Source organism: Mobula birostris, chromosome 2 (genome assembly GCF_030028105.1).
Source record: "Mobula birostris isolate sMobBir1 chromosome 2, sMobBir1.hap1, whole genome shotgun sequence".
In the NCBI taxonomy this organism is placed as follows: domain Eukaryota; kingdom Metazoa; phylum Chordata; class Chondrichthyes; order Myliobatiformes; family Myliobatidae; genus Mobula; species Mobula birostris.
Genome location: NC_092371.1, coordinates 202,950,293 through 202,971,611, shown reverse-complemented (window position 1 = coordinate 202,971,611; position 21,319 = coordinate 202,950,293). Strand labels below are relative to the sequence as shown.

The 21,319-nt window shown below is 39.1% G+C and overlaps 1 protein-coding gene across 2 annotated transcripts in view; it reads right to left on the bottom strand.

Moving 5' to 3' along the window:
- apoba (apolipoprotein Ba) overlaps window positions 1–21,319 on the bottom strand; it is a 70,561-nt gene that overhangs the window by 30,376 nt on the left and 18,866 nt on the right. The window contains exons 9-23 of one of the 2 annotated variants that reach the window (XM_072251319.1): window positions 20,941–21,166; window positions 18,278–18,505; window positions 17,954–18,071; window positions 17,713–17,859; window positions 16,261–16,472; window positions 15,728–15,965; window positions 14,136–14,315; window positions 13,848–14,036; window positions 12,730–12,897; window positions 12,190–12,395; window positions 11,939–12,100; window positions 10,166–10,287; window positions 7,360–7,570; window positions 3,428–3,606; window positions 1,327–1,520 (exon numbers count right to left, since the gene is read on the bottom strand). In XM_072251319.1, the coding sequence (XP_072107420.1) occupies window positions 1,327–1,520; window positions 3,428–3,606; window positions 7,360–7,570; window positions 10,166–10,287; window positions 11,939–12,100; window positions 12,190–12,395; window positions 12,730–12,897; window positions 13,848–14,036; window positions 14,136–14,315; window positions 15,728–15,965; window positions 16,261–16,472; window positions 17,713–17,859; window positions 17,954–18,071; window positions 18,278–18,505; window positions 20,941–21,166 (2,780 nt within the window). The remainder of the gene's footprint in view (window positions 1–1,326; window positions 1,521–3,427; window positions 3,607–7,359; window positions 7,571–10,165; window positions 10,288–11,938; window positions 12,101–12,189; window positions 12,396–12,729; window positions 12,898–13,847; window positions 14,037–14,135; window positions 14,316–15,727; window positions 15,966–16,260; window positions 16,473–17,712; window positions 17,860–17,953; window positions 18,072–18,277; window positions 18,506–20,940; window positions 21,167–21,319) is intronic. The other variant, XM_072251320.1, reaches the window with a different exon arrangement.

Sequence of the window (21,319 nt, the reverse complement as noted above, 5' to 3'; positions counted from 1 at the left end):
ATGGCAGAGCCTTAGGCCAGATATATATCTGGAAGGGAATCCTTGTCATGTTAGACAACTGGTGTTATAGTGCAGAAGGTGATGATGTTCTGGTACAGTAAAGCTGAGTGTTATCATGTTAAAGATGACAGCATAAAGAGGCTGCAGGTGCATGAGAAACAAAAGGGGATGGCTTGGTGCAGGGTGGGAAAGTGGATGGACCCTGGAGAATCTAGAAATGTTATTGCCGATAAAGGAAGATGGAATTTGAGGGAATCTAGCGATAATGTAGCTGATGGAGGAAGACAAGCCACTGCTGTTGATTCTCTGGCCATGACGGAACAGACTGAAAGAACCAGCAAATGTAGACCCACACAACCAGGGAAAGGTTGATGTTATAGAAGGATGACATACTCAACATAATGCCAAAGCCTGTAGACCTTCTAAGAAGGATCAGGAAGGGTCACAATTACATAGTAGGTACTTACGGTACTGCTAAGTGCCATTTCAAGGGAACAGCAAGAACCGCATCTTGAACGGGGATACTAACACATGGTCATGCATCGAGGAAGTAACAGGACTTTGGAATGGGATTTTTTGAGTGTGTTTAATGATAATGAAAGCTAAGTACTTTAGTAAATGAAGCCATGAACAAAACAGGTTAAGAAGACAGACAGAAAGGGAGGTCAGCTGATCAGCATTGCTGGGAATTAAGTAGTTAGCAGAAGAAGGCAGATTACAGTCAAGATAAACTGTGAAACAGCATGATAGGAGATGAGAAAGGCAATACCAAAAGATGTGAATGTTGTGCAGGAGAACAATTGATAATCAGATTGATGCAAAGTATTCTATAGGAAATATTTTTTGCTGTCTGTCCATTTGTTGTTTTTATGATGTGCAGTTATGGAATGATTGTGAATGTATTCTTCAAGAAATGATAATAGAAATACTGTAAATATACAGTACTGTGCACAAGTCTTAGGCACATATATATAGCTTGGGTGCCTAAGACTTTAGCTTAGTACTGTATACATTTATTTGGTGTCAGTAAAGAAAAGGGACAGGTTATGTTGCAAACAACAAAGCTTCATCATTTGTTTGGTAGTTTTAAAATAATCTACTGCATTTCTCGCCACTTTTTAAGGTTTCAGATTGACATATTTTTTCGATGGTGGCCCATCACTAATAATTCTTTAAAAAAAATCAAAATCTTGTATCTTTCTTTGGATCATGAGTATTAGCAAAGTGATAGAGTAAAACTGATGCAACAAGCTCAACTCTTGAAATTTGGTTCCATTGAAGGCAATAAAAATAAGAAGGCTACTATTTTGAATAGCTTGTGCTTACCTCAAATGATCTGTCAATAATGTGTCTCAGCGTCATATCAGTTTGTGCAACCTTTTTATTTAGGAAGGTGTCAAGGTGCTCATTTAGGGTTTGTTGGTATGTATCAAATGCTTTCATGTTTGTAATTTTCTCATTAAGCGTTTGAAGGTCAGACATTGCTTCCGAGTTCCATGCCACTTGGACCTTCTTAGAATCTGAAAATGAAACAGGATGCAATAAATTGCACAGATTTTGATTAAGAAATACATTTTGGATTGTCAATTTTAAGTCAGTTCAAATGTAAATTATTTTTGCCTTATTTAATTGCAGTATCACTACGCTGCAGGTATGTAGTACTGCATAATACAATTGCTAAGAGTGATTTTTTAAATGGTCACAGCATCACTGAGTGGCTGCTCATCTTTCCCATTCTTGGTGGCACATGACCCAAGCCTCTTTGAAACCTAACACAGTGTGAGACAAACTGCAGACATTAGCTTGTGTATTCCAGGATGCAAACGTAGAAAGCCCCACACTGATACAAGAGGAGCAATGTGAGAGCTGGAACTTTTGATTACCCTAGGAAGAGCATTTTTAACTATTCCACACCCTCCAAACCTTGGCTACATTTTCATTGCCTTCTACTAGATCTGTTTAAGGGTTTTCACTTAGATTATTAGAAGACTGGATTAAGTGGACAGCGGGTGCAGTGTAAACCTTGTTCATTTAACCATAAAGTTTTAATTTGTGCCCAAAGTTTATAGAAATTCCAAGTTAAAAATATTTACTTTGTTTCTCATTTGTTTGAGACTATCAGACCAAATTCATATGTACTAGCACAGTTGAGGTTCAATGGAGAGTAATGTAACCACTCACTTCCTGCTCTCTGTTTTTCATCTGTTGGCCATTTTTATTTTTCTTTAATCCTTTTGTAAGGGGTTTCTTCTTTTATGTTACTGCACAGGCTAATCAAAATGGCTCCTCTGTTATGTTATAATTAAAATGGCTTTTCTGAAATAACTGCGATGTAAGGAGTTCTCTCTCTCTCTGCTTGTTTGGGTTATATTATTGATAAGAGAGAGAATGAACCAATTGGGATAGATGTTATTCTTGCTTGTGTGTCTGTAAGTTATTGTGTAGCGCGGGTTTTGGGGAGAAGGCACGATGGGGACAGAGAGAGTGGATGCGATGCTGTAAGCTGGCTGACGGGACGGACCCCGAGCAGGAGTCTGAGGCCCAGGGTCTTCGGCGAGCAGAGGAGACGAAGACAGACTCGTGCGGAGCGTCTGGTCGACCACCATGGTTGGTCCCACGCGGCGGGTCGAGGTGGTCGGAGGGGATCGAATGGTGGAAAGAAGACTCTGTTAATTGAGCTTCAACTGTTGTGCACGAAGTGGTGGAACTTTGGTAAGTTTGGTGCCTTTTGCTTTCCTTTTATATTTTATCTCTATTAATTACAACATTCCAGTAATATCCATAAATTGTAATCATTTAATCGCATATGGTGCATTGTCTGTTATTTGGCGGGGTGGGGTACATCACACAGCATCCACACAAATTTGATTACCCATTTTGGCAGGGCCGAGGGCTGCTCCCCCTAGATGGAAGCGAGCTGAGCGAGCCTGAGGCTTACCAGGGGGCTACAATTCTTTTCTCAATTATAAACTAAATGACATAGAGATACAAAATACACTCTTCGATTTTCCATTCCTCTTTAATTTCTATAAAAGCATAGATTAAAATCTGTAACACTATGAGAATTAGAAAAAAAATGTTAGAGAATGTCTGAATAGTTGGATCATATTCAATTTAATATTTCTACTCTGATGAATTTACTTCTGGACTTTCTAAACAATTTTTCTATGCAATTCTAAAAATTACGTTGGTGGAGAAGATGCACACTGCTGCTCCACTGAAAGCAACAACGTGCCCTTACCTATTCATTTATGGTGAAAAACGTCTACATAAAATGGTATAAATACCATATTTGAAAGAAAAACTGTAAAATGTAATGAAAATGACAGGCCCAAGTTGCAACATCTCATGTTCAAATTCTTCATTGCATTATCAGAAAATATAGAAAATAAAATTGAAATTTAACATAGACATATTAGTAACTTACCGTATTTGAAATTGGTCTGATATGAAGCAGCAAAAAGAGGGGCAGAAGCTTCCAAGCTGAATTCAGTAAACAGTCCATCAGGTAAACACCGAATCTGAGTTTCAACGCTTGTCCTAACATTGTGCTGAGGAATGGTGAAAACACTTTGCAGCAAGAGATTTTTCTGCTCACTTTCATAGCTTTAAAAGATAAATAATGCTAGTCAGAATCGAGATTTTCATTACCACTATATTTCTATCACTAATTACACATTTTACATACATAATTTGATGTACATTGAGATACTGCATGAACTGACCGTGTTGTGGAATTGGCATGTATTTCAATTTCTACAAAGAATTTAAGAACTTTACAGTTTAATACCACAAGGCCAAAAAAAAAGGAGCGAGCAACCTAACATTAAAGGAGCCCCTTAACAGTCCTTGGTGAATTTGTCTGACCACACTTTATTTGTGGCTTTGTGAAAGTGAAATTAATTATATATTACAATCTCTCTCTCTCTCTCTCTCTCTGGCTATCCATCCCATAGGATGATGATGGTTCCTTTCAGTCAGTCAGTGGGGTGGTACCCCACTCCTCAGAAAGGAACAACGTGTGTGTGAGTGGATTTTAGGTGAGTAGGGGGTTGCACAGGTCCAGACCTACCCTCTCAACATCCTCTCCTGGATCCAGCGGCATGGTGGGGTCCAAGACAGCTGGGGGAAGTTCTGTTGCAGTGAATGGCCAGCCCAAGTTTCAATGCAAAGGATGCCCTTTCCGCGCTTCACGGCACGTGTTTGCTAGATGGCCATTGACCCTACGAGAGGGTTCATCCACCCTTTGACAGGTTTTGTTTTTCATCCTGCAGGGTGTACTGGGTTACATGGTACAAGTAGCACTCAGACGAGAGACCTGACCATTAATATTATATATTAATGTGCCAGGGATAGAGTAGGAAGGATTAAAATTGGTGGGGTGCCATTAATAGCCAGGGAAAATGTCATGGCAATGTTCAGACAGGTCAGACTGGAGGATTAAAGTACTGAGGTTATGCTGGTAGAACTGAGGAATAAGAAAGGGATGACCACTTTAATGAGAATATATTATAGTCAGTGGCATTTAGAGGAGCAATTTTGTACAGCGATAGCAAAATGTTGCAAGGAAAATATGGCTGTGATTGTGGGTGATTTTAACATACCACATATTGACCAGGATGCACGTGCTATAAAAGGGCTGGATGGGATAGAGTTTGTCAAATTTATTCATATAAGTTTTCTTAATCAATATATAGAGGTCCTAATAAGAAACAGTGTGATACTGGATCTCCTATTAGGAAATGAGATAGGGCGGGTGACAGAAGTGTATGTAGAACAGTTTGGATCTGCTGATCATCATTCCATTTCTTTCAAGATCATTATGAAGAAGCTCAGGTCTGGTACTTGGGTTGAGATTTTAAATTGGAGAAAAACCAATTGTAACAACACCAGAAAGGATCTGGGAAGTATTAATCGGGATAGGTTGATTTCTGGTAAAGGCATGGTAAGTGGAAGGCCTACAAAAGTGAAATTCTGAGAGTACAGGGTTTGTATGTTCCTGTTAGAATAAAAGGCAAAGCTAACAGGTTTATGGAACCTTGGTTTCTGAAAGATATTGAGCTTATGCTTAGAAAGAAAAAGGGGGTGCACAGCAGGCATAACGGCAAGGAACAAATGAGGTACTTGAGAAATATAAGAAATGTAAGAGAACACTTAAGAGGAGAATCAGGAGGGCTAAAAGAAGGCATAAGGTTGCTATAGCAGACAAAGTGAACAATAATGCCAAGGACTTCTACAGTTATACCTTGAAGAAAAGGATAACAAGACCCCAAATCGGTTGTCTTGAAGATCAGCCTGGTCATCTATACATGGAGTTGAAATAGACAGGAAAGATCTAAATGGCTTGTTTGCATCTCTACTTACTCAGAAGATGAACACACATTCTATAGAACAGAGGGGAATCAGCAGTGAAGTCATCAATATATATGGATCATGGAACAGAAGGTACTTGCTATCTTGGGGCAAATTAAGGTGGATAAATCCCCAAGGCTGACAGTGAGCCCACCTGAACCTTTTGGGAGGCTAGTGCAAAACATTACAGGGGCCCAAGCAGAGATATTTATAGTGCATTTGCCATGGTTGTTGTGTCAGAGGATTAGAGGATAGATTATGGTGTCTTCTTATTTAAAAAAGGCTCCACGAATAAGTTAGGAAATTAGAGGCCGGTGAGCCTGTAGTCAGTGGTGGGTAAATTTTTGGAAGGTATTCGAAGAGACCAGATATACAAATATTTGGATAGACAGGGCCTGATTTGGGATAATAAGTATGGCTTAGTATGTGGTAAGTAATGCTGACCAATCTTATAGTTTTTTTGAGGAGGCTGCAAGAAAGTTGAAGAAATAGATGCAGTGGATGTTGTCTACATGGACTTTAGCAAGGCCTTTGACAAGGGCTGTCATGGGAGGCTGGTCAAGAAGATTCAGCTGCATGTCATTCAGAATGAGGTAGTTAATTGGATTTGACCTTGCCTTCATGGAAGAAGCCAGAGAGAGATAGTAGGTAGTAGCCTCTCTGACTGGAGATCTGTGAATAGTGATGTGCCACAGGGATGGTGCTGGTGCTGTTGCTGTGTGTCATCTATATCAACAACACAGATGATAATGTGTTAATTTGGATTAGCATTTTGCGGGATTGGGGGTGTAGTGGACAGCAAAGAAGGCTATGAAAGCTTGCAGCATGATCTGTGCTAACGGGAAAAATGGGCTGAAAATGGAATAGAATGCAGAGAGGTGCGATGTGTTGCACTTTAGAAGGACAAACCAGGGTAGGACTTTCACAGTAAACAGTTGGGTACTAAGGAATGTGATAGAACAGAGGGATCTGGGAATACAGATCCATAATTCCATGAGTATGGCATCACAGGTAGATAGAGTCATAAAGAGAGCTTTTGGTTCATTGGGCTTTATAATTACAGTACAGAAGTTGGGATGTTATGTTGAATATTGTGTGCAGCTCTGGTTATCTACCTATAGGAAAACTATCAATAAAGTTGAAAGACTACAGAGAAAATTTATAAAGATGTTGCTGAGACCTGAGGACTGAGATATAGAGAGGTTGAATAGGTTAGGTTTATTCTTTGGAGCACAGGAGATAGATAAAAGACTTGATAGAAGTATACAAAATGATGTAGGGTGTAGATAGTATAAATGCAACCAGACATTTTCCACTGAGGTTAGGTGAAACTAGAACTAGCGTACACAGGTTAAGGGTGAAAGGTGAAATATTTAAGGGGAACATGAAGGGGAACTTCTTCACTCAGTGGATGGTAACACTGTGGAATAAACTGCCAGTAGAAGTGGTGGATGTGGGTTCAATTTCAACACTTAAGAGAAATTTGGATAAGTACATGGATGGGAGGGTTACAGAGGACTATGGTTCAGGTACAGGTCGATGGGACTAGGCAGAATAATAGTGCAGCATGAACTAGATGGGTCAAAGGGCCTGTTTCTGTGCTGTAGAGCTCTATGTCTCTATGTTTCAGGATCCATTGAGAACTCCGCTGGAACTATTCAAGACCATTTCATTTAACATCCTGCAACTGACTAGAAGGTGCTTTTCGCTATACGGATTATACTGAAACATGAGGAGCAAAGGGTTTGTTTCTGCAGTACTGATTCTTCTACTTCCCAGTTGCTGAGAAACCTGCAATGCATATCAAGTATTTGCGGATTTTTTTCCTAATTTTTGAAGAAGCAGAACTGAAAAAACAAATCACATAATAATTCATTGGGTAGGTAAAATATCACCATGTGTTTTGAAAAGTTACTTCTCTTCTCTTCTTTAAGGTCACTTCTGGTGAGGAGTCTTTGCCCCTTTGCTATTATCAAACCAACCATCCAACGCATTATTTATACACACCTTGCTCGGCCCTTGAAGGTCACTTCGGGTATATTTTTGTTTGTGACATCAAATCTAACAAAGTATGCGGTCCTGTCCTGTACGGATTTGTCTTCAGCTCCAAGTTTCATGCCAAATCCAACATCGAATTTGGGAATCTGAACATCTGCTGTAAGACTGTGTTTGTTGGGGTTGTACTTAATTTCAGCTGCTACCTCAGTAGCTTCACTGCCTGTTAAATGATAACAATTTATAATGATCACAGTGCAAATTAACTCACACACTTAAGAATAACAAGGGAGAATAACTAATGATAAATGAAATTACTCATCAAAGGAAATTATGATACGCAGGACCACTTTATCTGGAATTCGGGTGTATATGTCTCCTCTTTAACTGCCATTGTTTTTTTAATGAACAGGAAACCAAGGCAGGCTTACAACCATGCTCTTGCAGTATTTGTTGATATTACTTTAATGTAAATAATTATATGACTGATAAGATGATATGAATAAAACAGTTTAAGTGTAAGGGGTTTCTTCTTTTATGTTACTGCTAAGGCTAATAAAAATGGCTTCTTTGTTATGTTAACTGCTGAGAAATTTCTCTCTAGCAGCTTTTTTGGGTTAAGTACTGATAAGAGAATTGTATTCATTTGCTAACCAATTGGGATAGATGATATTCTTGCTATTGTTTCGCGGGCTTTGGGGGAGAAGGCGCGATGGGGACAGAGAGAGGATACATGATGCTGTAAACTGGACGGCGGAATGGACCCCGAGGCCCAGGGTCTTCGGCGAGGAGAGGAGACGAAGGTAGACTCGTGCAGAGCGTCTGGTCAACCACCGTGGTTGGTCCCAGGCGGCGGTTCGAGGTGGTCGGGGAGGATCGAATGGTGGAAAGAGGACTCCGTTAATTGAGCTCCAACAGTTGTGCACGAAGTGGTTGAACTTTGATAAGTTTGGCGCCTTTTACCTTCCTTTTATATTTTATCTCTATTAATTACATAGTTCCAGTAAGATCTACAAAGCGTAATCATTTAATCGCATATCCCATATGGTGTATTGTCTGTTATTTGGCGGAGTGGGATACATCACACAGCATCCACACAAACTTGATTACCCAGTTTGGCGGGGCTGAAGGCTGCTCTCCCTAGATGAAAGCGAGCTGAGCGAGCCTGAGGCTTACCAGGGGACTACATAAGCTTAATGAAATTAATTTTATATTTTCGAGTCCTTTAACTACATGCCTAATTCAACATTCATGATTAAATCAAACAAACATTCTCTCACCAGTGCAGGGAAGGGCAGCTACAAAATACCATTGGCCAAGAACGCTGCAGTAAATTCATAGAGTCATGGCTGGACATCACTATGAACCTGCCCGCTGGGCTGCTGGTCATTGCATGGCAGTTATGTCAATGCTGACATCAGAGATAGGATTACAGAAGACTTGTTTTAATGTGGCTGGTAGGTGACTGCCAAAGAAGTGTAGGAACAGGACTAATCAATAAAGAATGTTGTTGCAATGGCCTGATTTTAATTTTTGGTGTCTTCAGTCACCCAAATCATCCTCATCAGTTAGCAGATGTTTTGAAAGAGAGGATGAGTTTCAGGTAAAATTTTATCCCACTGACAATATGATTTTTACTTGTTTACCATGACACAAAAAGAGACCATTCATCCCATCAAATTTATGTGGGCTCCCAAATGACAATTCCATCAATCCTATTCCACGTCCTATTTCCATGTAGCCTTTAAATTTATTCTCTTCACATGGCTCTTTTGTCACATTTTTACATCAGCAAATTAATCTACCAGTATGACTTTGAGCTGTGAAATGAAAGCAGAGCACCTCTGGAAAACCCTTGGAATTGAATTTAGGAGCCGAGAGGTAATGTTGCAGCTATATAGGACTATGGTGAGACCTCACTTGGAGTACTGTGCTCAGTTCTGGTCGCTTCACTACAGGAAGGATGTGGAAACCATAGAAAGGGTGCAGAGGAGATTTACAACGATGTTGCCTGGATTGGGGAGCATGCAGTATGAGAAAAGGTTGAGTGAACTTGGCCTTTTCTCCTTGGAGCAACGGAAGATGAGAGGTGATCTGATAGAGGTGTATAAGATGATGAGAGGCATTGATCGTGTGGATAGTCAGAGGCTTTTTCCCAGGGCTGAAATGGTTGCCACAAGAGGACACAGGTTTAAGGTGCTGGGGAGTAGGTACAAAGGAGATGTCAGGGGTAAGTTTTTCACTCAGAGAGTGGTGAGTGTGTGGAATGGGCTGCCGGCAATGGTGGTGGAGGCGAGTACGATAGGGTCTTTTAAGAGACTTTTGGATAGGTACATGGAAATTAGAAAAATAGAGGGCTATAGGTAAGCCTAGTAATTTCTAAGGTAGGGACATGTTTGGCACAACTTTGTGTGCCGAAGGACTTGTATTGTGCTGTAGGTTTTCTATGTTTCTATGTCATGTGAGAATGTGTAAAATACACATCCACAGCACCCAAAGTCAGGATTGAGTCCATGTCTCTGGAGCCATTGGGGAGCAACACTGACAGCTATGCCACCTTAGGTTCCTAATCTGTGAACCACTAAGTGGAAGGTAAGTTTTTATAGGAGAATATCTTCCTTGACCCTGCTTTCCAACACTATGGGTCAATGTTTGGGAAAAATATTGCCAAGCCCAAAGTTCTGCTTCTCAGATCCCAGCCTTTGCCCTGCTTCCTTCACTTTACCCTAGTTTTGTTGGACTTTTGAGGTGAATGGATCAGCATATTAGTAGAATGTTGTAATTCAATAAATTGTACAAAACCATGTAGTCCACACACCTTCGATCTCGACTGCAAACTTAAGAAAGTGTTCCAAATCCTCTTCAATTTTCTTCGACCCATATGTTAGTGATGCAGAGTAGGCTGTAACTGCGCCTGTAGGTTCGATTGTAATCACAGATCTAGACATGAGTAAAGAATAAGGCATGAATAAATAGAAATCACTGGACCTCTCCTTTCCAATAATAATTATTCAAAGATCTGATTTTAAAAATATATTTTAAACTGGAAGGAAAAATATTTCCTGATTACAATTAAAATGGTCTATTATTGTCACATGTACTGGGGTACATTGAAAAACTTGTCTTGCATAGTGTTCATATAGATTAATTCATTATGGAACGATTCAAAACTCTTATAATGACAAGGTAGAAAGTATCCTTGAACCTGATGGTGAATGCTTTCAGGCTTTTGTACCTTTTGTCTGATGGAAAGGGGTAGAAGAAAGAAATTTGGGGCTGGATAAGTACTTTAAATAATTTGGTTGCTTTAGGTGAGGCAGTGAGAAGTGTAGACATAGTCCATCAAGGGGAGGCTGGTTACCATGGAGACCTGAGGTGCGTCCACCACTGACTGCAGTTTCCTGCGCTCAAAGGCAAAGCGGTTGCTACACTAAGGCATGATGTGTTCAGATAGGGTATTTTCTATTATGCATTGATAAAAAATTGTAAGGGTGAAAGGCAACATGACAAATTTCTTTAGTCTTCTGAGGAAGGAGAGACACCGGTGCGCTTTCTTGGCTGTGGTGTCTACATGGTTGGACCAAGGCAGGTTTTTGGTGGAGTTCACTGCTAAGAACCTGAAGCTAACAAGCCTGTCCATCTTAGCACCTTTGCTAGAAATAGAAGCATATGTACAGCCCTGTTTCCTTTAGTCAATAACCAGCCCTTTTATTTTGTTGACATTGAGGGAAAGGTTGTTGGCATGGCACCATACCACCCGGCTCTCTGTCTCCTACCTCTATTCTGACTCATTGTTAATTGAGATACAGCCCACTACCTGCAAACTTGTAGGTGGAGTTAGGGCAGAATCTGGCATGCAGTTTTGCATGTATCCTTGTAGGGATGCATCCTTGTAGGCCAGCAAGACTGAGGATAATTATAGCAAAAGTGTTGTTGTTTATCCTTTCTGATCAGGAAGCCAAGGATCCAGTGGAGTTGATTCAGAATTAAGTCAATATATGAAATTTATTATAGTGGTTGTTACTGATATACACTAAAGTGATAAAGAAACAAGATACTATAGGTAATAGATTTTGACAAATATAATGCTGAACATCGTGATAATACTCAGCAGGTAGGGTGTCATCTAAGTAAGTGGTTTCCAGCCTGAGGTCCACGGACCCTTTGATTAATGGTATTGACCCATGGCATAAAAAAATTTTGGTACACCAGATCTAACTCCTCCTGGTCCTCCTACTGTCCTCATACCAGAGATAATTTACAACTTGCATGTCTCTGACAGGTGGAATAAAGTGGGAACACTAAGGGGAAGCACAAATGGTGATGGGGGGAAATGTGCAGACCCCACACAGCCAACTCCAGGGTTCTTGGAGCTGTGAGGAATAAGCACTACCTGCTGTTCATTGTGCAGCAATGCTGCCACTTGCTGGGTTACTGGATGCATTGAAGTTATCTTGAAATAGTTAGCAAGGTGAATCACTAAATTGACTGAAAGCCATCCTAGCATTTGTCTTAGAGCAATAACTGGAAATCAGGAAAAGTAGAAGACAGCTTTTGTTTCACTATAGTCTCATTAAGACAAAATACTGACCTTCTTTCTTGAGTTAGTGGATAACTTGGTGTACTGTCCATTGAGCTTGATGTTATACATACGTTTTCTCCTGCCATCCAAGGTCTGCATCGTTTCAGTTCGTTTTCCATGTTGGATGGGACCTCCTCAATTTTTGTACTCTGTATTAGAGACACTTTATAGCTGTAAATGAAGAGAAAGATCAGATTAAAATACATGGTCATGAATGGGTTTACAAGCATCTTAAAACTTTGAAAATTTCTTGTACTTACCCATAACTGAAGAACTGGACTGGTTTTTTGGGTGCTGGAATATTGAGTTTTATCTGATTAGAAGTCATGCTGACCTGAGCTTCAATGCCAGATTCAAAATACAGATTGCAATTCAGCTGTATTCCATTTCTAGAAAACTTTGGTGCATTAATACCCAGGTTGATCATGACCTCTGTTGCAATTTCAGGCTTAAACAAACCACTGATCTGCAATGGAAGAAATATTTATTTTTGTTTGCTAAGTTCACAAATCAGTGAACAATCGTTCTAATGTGTTTACCTAAAATTATGCACATGAAAGTGCAAGATGAAGACCATTCAATACTCAGTTTCAATTTAATTCAAGTATTTTTTATAATTTATGATGACTTGTTGCATGTCCTTAAAGGGACTGATGCTGGAATGAGTTCCAGATCCCAAATATAACTGCTCAATTGAATCCCTACCTCAGCCACTCTGTTGCTAAACTGCATCCACACGTATTCTTAAACACTACAAAAAAGGTCAAATGCCAATTTTGAAAAAGTGAGTTAAATATTACCTTGTTTTTTTCAAATTTCAGCCCTGCTTTAACACCAGGTGTAGTTGTACCAGAAATAGACAGCTTAAGAGGGAGACCAGCTCCGGTGGGAAAGTTAAACTGGCTGTCCAAAAAGATGTAGTGAGCAAACAGGTTGCCACCTAATCCATTCAGGAGAGTTGACTTGACCTACAAACGTAAAGAATAATAGGCATTAAAATCAATGTGCCAAATATTCCTCAAGTATAAAGGTAATTCATAACTTTAATATTCCTGTGAATATTGTCACTCTCTAGCAAGTATTTTCTTTATATTTTTCACACAAGAAATACAATAACTAGATCTATACAACATGCATAAATATGAGTAATGTTCATGCCCAAGATGTCAGACAATGAAAATTTCCAACAAGAGAGAATATCATTCACTATCTATGGTTATTCAGTGGATTTACCATTACTGCATTCACTGCAATCAACATCTCAATGACCAGTACTGAAATGGACTAGGCTCTGTAGCAAATAACTTTCTTCAAGATATGCTACAACCTTTCCACTCTAAGGCACAGGTTACGATGATAATGGAATAGTTTTCACATGCCTGGACGAGCATCTCAAGATTTCTCATGAAACTCGACACCATTCAGTTAAAGCATTTCACTTGCTTGCTGCCCCATCCACCACCCTTAAAATTCATCCTCTTCACCATTTTCATATTGTGCAACATCTACAAAATGTACTACAGTTACTGGCATAGGCTACTCTGACATCATTTCCCAAAACCTCAGTTTCTGCGACCGAGATCAGGAAGTGCTACTTACAAATTACCTTTTGTCCTGACTTGAAAACAAGTTGATAGTTTCTTCATTACCATTGGGTCTGAATCATGGAACTCCCTATCTAACAGCTTCATGCGTTATGTATATGCTTCATAGCATTTAAGGAGATAATTATCTACAAACGTTTGTAAAATCATCAGATAATGTCTCATGATCACAAGAATATTTATGTAGCTAAATGTAACCAATTATGTAGTCTTTCTCTACAAAAAATATCATGGCACCAGAGAAACAATTCATTTTGATATTTGAATTCGTGTTTAAATTATTACATTTTTACTTGTTATTTGATGTTCTATACCTGTGCTGGAAGGCTTTGGAGTAGTTGGAAACCTTTTGACATCATTTCCTCAAGCAACTTGAAATCACTGCCTTTAACATATCCTAGTTCATTTCCATAGACTCTCAAGAAAGCCTCTACTTCTGGTGTTTGTTGTTCAATTTTCTTCCACATATTCTGAAAATTCAGCTTGAGTTCCTTCATCAGATTCTAACAAAGAACAAAAGCATTAAGTAAGGTTGTGATTTGACATAGCCTGCTTGAACAGAAACATTCTAGTACAAATTAAACTATTTTTCAAATACATACATTCTTTGAATGTTCATCATCTCTATTGACTCCAAACCATTTGAATAGCACTTCTGATACTCCCTCTGGAACTTTACCATCCACCCAGTATAGTGCCTTCATTGCACTGTCTGGAAAAAATCCTTCAGGTCCAAATATTGCGCTGAGAGATGGTTCAAGTCCATTGCTTTCCAAGCCAATCTGTATAAAATAATAATATTGTTTAATTCTTATGTATCTATTATAACTTTTAAATTATCATTTACAAAGTAGGCTTTTGTATAGTTCCTATCTTAACAATCTCACATAATTATTTAATGTTGTGCTGTTGAATTTCACAATGATCATTCTGACCATTTTCTGGTTTTGAGTTCATGTTCCTCCTGTTAGCAATTTTAATTCTCTGCAGAGATGCAGATCTTGTTAAGTGCAAGTATGTAGGAGATGCTGGAAGTTGAAGATGGGATGCAGAGTTGGCTACTATTCCCTGGCCCATATGTATTCTCAGTGTAAGATTAAGGGAGGTTCTAAAAGGTTAGCGGAGTTCATGATTGCAGCAGCCATGTAAAACTATGAAGAGCAGAAGAGGTTGTCAAGGGATTAAGGGATTGCTGCTGCATTTTCTGAGTCTTCAAGCAGTTTCGACCTATTGGAGTAGGTAGGTCTGCCAAGTCTTGGAACGCACATGTCAAGTTTGTTTCCTGCTTGTATAACCTGAGCCCAACTGTCCTGTCAAAAGTCCACCAATCTTTTCTTGGCTCTCCTTCCTGCCCCCCTAGATGTAGTTGCTGATGGTGGTGGTGACTGAGGGGAGTTAATATTAAGAAAACTTTCTTATTCTAGCTCCAGCAGTCCTTTATATACAGCACTCAAAAGGTTATCCTTTAAAGAGATTCAGCCTTGTTTTCAACTGACATGCAAACTGGTCTTATCAAAGGGGCAGGCGCTAATCAGCCTTCAGTTAATAGAAATTTGATTACTTTTGCTCTACTTGGTCACAAGAAAGAAAATCACCTGTAGTGTTTTCATGTTTACTTCGGGCTTGAAACTTGTTGAGATTTTATTCCTGACTTTAAAAATGGAAGTTGTATAGTTGGGAATTTCAGAGTGATCAGCAACTGAGTCGTTGGGGTAACATATATAATTCTCAAACCTACATTTTTAAAATGTTAGTGACAAGTTGATACATCTTGAACTTTGCTTAGGGCCGTAGTATATTTCAAGAGCAATCACATTGTAGGCGCCATGTATTGCTTTGTATTCTGTGTTGCACATTTATTACGTTTACTATGGTAATTAGCATATTAGTGAGGGTGTGGTAAAAGCAAAGGGAATTAGAATTAATTGTTTATTTCATGGTAGTTTGTTGCTTGGGATTGGTGGAGGTCATACCTTTGCTTAGTATCATTCCAAGATTGTATGCTTGCTAATTGCTAATAAATGATCAAATAAAGGGTTCAACTCTTTGGAACAATTATTTCATTGAAGCTGAGGGTACAATCATGCAATTATATCAACCCCATAGTAGTCGCAACTAGTGGCAATTATTTTGTTTTGATTTTGAATTAATCTTGCTGCTGTAAACATTTTGATAAAAACATATGTATACCTACCTCAAACAGGTCCACAGACCGGCCAAAAACGTTCAAAGTGGTCTCTAACATTATGGCTCTTGGCACGTAAGTGTTTGGGTCAAAAATTACATTACTTTGCAATCCTCCTTCCAGAATATTATGTGTTCTTAAAAAGTTAATTTTCTTATATATTTGATAGTTTCTAGAATATCTTCTGAAATCCTTGGGTGCTGGAAGTATTGTCTCTTTTAATGCATCTGCCAATTTGTTTTTTAGCCTGTTGAAAAAAATACCAAAGTTGGTTCAGTTACACAGGAGGAACAGTGTTACATTAGGGAGTACCTTCAATTATTATTTTGTAACACACATGCATAAATTCCAGTCATTCCAGGTCCCAGTTAGAAGTAAGGTCAAGAAATAAAATAATACTGTTTCATATGCCAATGCCCTATTAGCATAGAACGCGAATGGAAACAATACTGTTAATGGTTTGGGTTATTAAGGCTATGCTCACACGAATAACTTAATTACTGATCGTGAAAATTGAAGGTGAAAATTTGAAATTGACTTACTCTTGTAATGTGGGATCCTTAGATATCAGAATGTTACTAAGATGAGTGGAAACAAAGCTTTTTAGTTGTTCATTTTCAATCTTTGAGAGACTTTTAATTATTTTTCTTAGTTGTCTAGATGTTGGTTTCTTCATGATAAGAAGGTAGGCCCCCAGTCTTTTCAGGACAGGTGAAGTGTTATCTGTATATACCTCGAGAAGTTCAGTGCGAATCTGAAAGTTAAATTATTAACAAATAAAGTATCATTCCCTTTTCCTAGAATATCTCTAGAATCCTTGTGAATCATACAACTGAAGCTGTACATAAGAATGTGAACTAAGTAGTGAAACTTAATGGAGTAGTTATATTGAGGGGAACTTTACAGTTGGGGGGAAACTGGATAGTGCATGGAGCAAAATGGGTAATGGTAAAAAGTATCTGTCAAGTAGGAAGAGTGTATAGAAACATTAAATTGTATCTCCAATTAAAGCTTGAGCAAGGAAAATAGAAAAAGTCAAAATTGAAGGATCTTTGTCTGATCTTACACAACATTCATAGCAAGACAACTAAAAGCACAAATAGAAATAAGTGAGTATGATCTAATAACTATTTATGAGGATGTGATATAGGAAAACGACCAAGGTTGAAAAGTAAATATTCAGAAGACATAGATAAAATGGCAAAGGGAGTATAATAATTTCTGATGTTGGAGAATGAGCTAAATCATCTTCAGTCAGAAAATTCAGGTAAAATCAGTTTGAGTTAATCTAAGAAATGGCTGATGGCAAAAATATTGGAAGCTGTATTTAGACCCCTAATTTGTAATGAGATGCTAGAAAATACAGGAGGATATCAAAAAATTAATACAATAATCATGGGGAGGGGGATTTAATTTCCATATAAATGAAACATCTATTTTCATCCAAAGAACGAGGGATAGATCTATATGAAAACTATGGTCACCATCGTCCACGTCGGATATGGTATCTAGACAGACAGATAAGTGAACTGGGTGAACCATGGAATGTGTGAAAGAAGGTTTGCAAAAGTCAGTGTGTTGTGGACCGAAGGGGAACAGGACTTCCAGATGTGTAATAGATGATCTTAGTTAAGGGACTTATGCAGATAATCATAATCATTATACTGATTGAAATGATATGAAACCATGAAGTTAAATTTGAATATATCTAACTGTGCCTGTCAATGAATCAAAGTTCAGGAACTGCACCACCTGGACTCTGTTCAGGGTAGCTAATCAAGAGCAGTCAAGGATGAGCACCCTTCACCATTTTAAACTCCCCAATTGTGGATGTACTTTTTCCCCTATTACTTTTGAATTGTTCTCCAAGTTATCTATTAAACATTGATGTGACATAATCACAATTGGTTTGTTAGATTAATCCAGCACTATGACCTTTTTAATAAAAAAAAAAGCAGTAGAGGTATCTTCACCATATTCCCAAGGGTCAGTACCTCATCAGTTAAGGTCATTTGTCTGAAAGCTTGAACAGCAGCTTGCTGAACGGAGGGGGAAGCTGTACCGCTTTTAATACATCTTAACAGCGCTGTTCGAATTTCAGGAGCTGCACTCTCCATTGCTTGTCCCATGTTTCCCAGTGCCTGAACATAAAAACAAAGGTCAGAAATACAATTCTATTCAATCTACTTAAAAATGTTAGGTTGTTCTATGTTTGTTCTGTGCTAAATGCCTTACCTTTAGAGTAAGGTAGACTGTGTTTTCATTGCCAGAGCACTCACTTCCAATTATGGACATTAAGTAATCCGCAACTTCTTTTACCTCTGGCACATTTTGCTTCCTTTCATTGTAAAACCTAATAGAATCGTTAGCTTAAAATTAGTTCCATCTATAAACACGTATTATGACATGTATCATGAGGGTAGTGCAGGAGGTAATAATGAGTTTACATTTTTATTATCCATAGTAGCTATATATTGAACAGTGAAATTACATGGTTCTTGTTATGGAAAAGCTTTATATAAAATAGATGTTTTATTAACCATGACAACATACGCTTACCTCTTCACTGTGTGACTCAGGGCATAAAACATACCCCGTGTTTGCCGAACTTTTGCCATATTGAGGATGGACCGAATTCTATCTTCAGATGGTGAAGCCATGAGTCCCACAGAGTACGTAACTGCATCTGCCAGCAATTCGGGGACATTTTTGCTTTGAAGCATTTGTATTATTGCTCCAAAACACTCTGGGGTACCACACTGGAGAAGTGCTTGAAAAGTGAGGGTTCTGTTAAAATGAAAAAGTATGGTTTGAAACCAGTAATTTAGGTGATTATTATTTACTAACATTAACAAGTGGGCCATTTTCTGCCAAGAAATAAAGATCATTCGTTGTTAAATACAGAATCAACCAGAAACTAGAACAACAAAGAAAATTTTGGAGGAATTCAGCAAGTCAGATTGCATGGGGGGGGGGGAGGGACAAACAGTAGATGTTTTGGACTGAAACCCGTGGTCCTTGCCCAACATATTGACTGTTTGTTTGCCTCCATAGGTGCTTCCTGACCTGCTGATTTATTCCAGCATTTTGTGCATTGCTTTGGATTTGCAGCATCTGCAGAATTTCTTGTATTTATCAAATAGAAACTTGTCCTCATGATGTCAACAATGATTTAAAATGTAGTCAGTGCCAGTCAGAACATCTTGTGGAGCTTGACATCATGAAAACCTTTGGCAGGTGGTAAATGGACGTGAAATTTAAAAAATAGTGAGTGGTACCAGTCAGGACTAAATGTGGTGCTTGAGATCATTGGGTCATTAAGCAGTTGGCAATGGCCAGTATAATGAAGTTAGGTTCATTGTCAGAGTGGCCATTGGTGTAGTCCAGTGTTAGAGCAGACAGCTTAAGGCTTTGGCTCAAGAGACTTCAGCAAGAAGAGGCAGAAGGCTAAGGTAAGTTTCTGGTAAATTTCACTGTTTCTCACTGTGTAATTAAAGCAGTGGGAATGCAGACAGGCCAGTAGAATGCTATTCTTTTGGAACGTGAGAAGATTGAGAGACCTCCTGTGTCCCTGACAACTACACCTGCAAGAAGTGCACCTTACAGACCACGTTAGGGAACTGAAGCTGGAGCTGGATGAATTCCAGATTATTCGAGAGGCTGAGGGGTTGACTGCCAGGAGATAAAGGGAGGTAGTTATACTTAAAGTGCTGGACACAGGTAGATGGGTGACCATCAGGAGAAGGAAAGGGTATAGACAGCCAATGCAGGCTACCCTGTGGCTGTCCCCTTCAATAATAATTCTATTGTTTTTGATACTGTTGGTAGGAACAACCTAGCAGAGGATAGCCATAGCAGTCAGGTCTTTGCAATGAGTCTGCCTCTGTGACTCAGAAAGTAAGGGGTGGGGGGAAAAGGGGTGAGCTGTAGTTATAGGGGATTCATTAGTCAGGAAACAGACAGGAGGTTCTGTTTATGAGAACGAGATTCCCAGTTGGTATGTTGCCTCCCAGGAGCCAGAGTCAGGGACATCATGTATGAAATCCATAGCATTCTTAAGGGGAAGGGTGAACAGCCAGAGGTCATGGTCCACTTCAGTACCAATGACATAGGCAGAAAAAGTGACAAGGTTCTGCAAGATGAGTTCAGGGAGTTAGGTGCTAAGTTAGAGACAAGGCCTCCAGGGTTATGATCTAAGGATTGCTACTGTGCCATGTACAAGTGAGGCCAGAATTAGGAAGATAATACAGTTTAACACAAGGCTAAGGAGATGGTGCAGGAGGGAAAGTTTGCTTCCAGGGAAGGTGGGATCTGTAAAATGGGAAAGTTTTCACCTGAACTGCAGGTGCACTAAAATTCTTGTGGGAAGGTTTGCTAGGGGGCTTAGACTAGATTTGCAGGGGACTGGCAACCGGAGTGTCTGGGCAGACAGTGGAGTGGTTGTGGGGATAGAAATGTTAAGCCTACATACAAAAACAGGCATTGAAATGTTGAGCACGGTGGGAATAATGTTCTATTTCAAAGCAGGGAGTATTGCAGGTAAGGCGGATGATCTTAGAGCATGGACCAGCACATGGAATTATGACACTGTTAGCATTAGTGAGACTTGGTTGCAGGAGGGGTGGGACTGGCAGCTCAGTGTACTGGGGTTCCATCTACAATTTTTACACATAGATGTTAATGCTAAATAGTTATATATGGAATGTCAGAATGTACTCAGACAATTATGATAGGTAAGTTACAAAGATATCAAGAATTAGTGCTATTAGTTTGGCCAGACAATGTTGATTAAACATTGTCCAGCTTTGCTGAACTCACAGGATGGTGTTATTACTCCAGACAAAATATTGTTTCTTTATTCAGGTCAACTGCTTATCTCTTCTTTGACTGTATATATGCCTTAATAGTTTTGAATGTTTTAAGAAACCTCTGATCTTGCTTGTCAGGAAGCATTGCCGTACAGCAAATATCCATATTAAAATATTAATAATTCATCATTAACAGCAATACTGTTATAAATGCATTTAAATTATGAATGAAAAGTTGGTAATTACTTGTCTCAACGATTATATGCAAAATTAGTAGTTGATCCTACCAAAACACAGAAAGTTCAGAGTTGTGGTAAGATCAGCTACTATTTCTGCATGTAATCACGGTATCCCTTTTAACAACCTCCACCATGAAACAGGGCTATGGAACATGCATCCACAGATTTGGATTACCTGGGTTTTTCCATTTGAAGTAGGTCAGGCAGAGCTGTTTCAAGAGTTTTGCCATCTACCTTCCTCAGTTCAGCCACCAACGTTTGGAATAAATTAGCCCTTTGTTGACGTTGACCATCCTCTGAGATCCTGGCCAGTTTCTGTAACACTAACAGTACAGAATCCGCACTCTGTACTCTATCCTCAACATGTTCCATAGTCAATTCTTTCTTGATGGTTGACTCATCTACAAAAAAAAAATCATCATTAAAGACTCTTGCCATCCAGGACATCTCCTTTTCTCTTTACTGCCATCAGGGATGAAATACAGGAGCCTGAGAAACCACACTCATCATCCTGGCTTCTTCTCTTCTGCTCTCAGATTTATAAACAATCCATG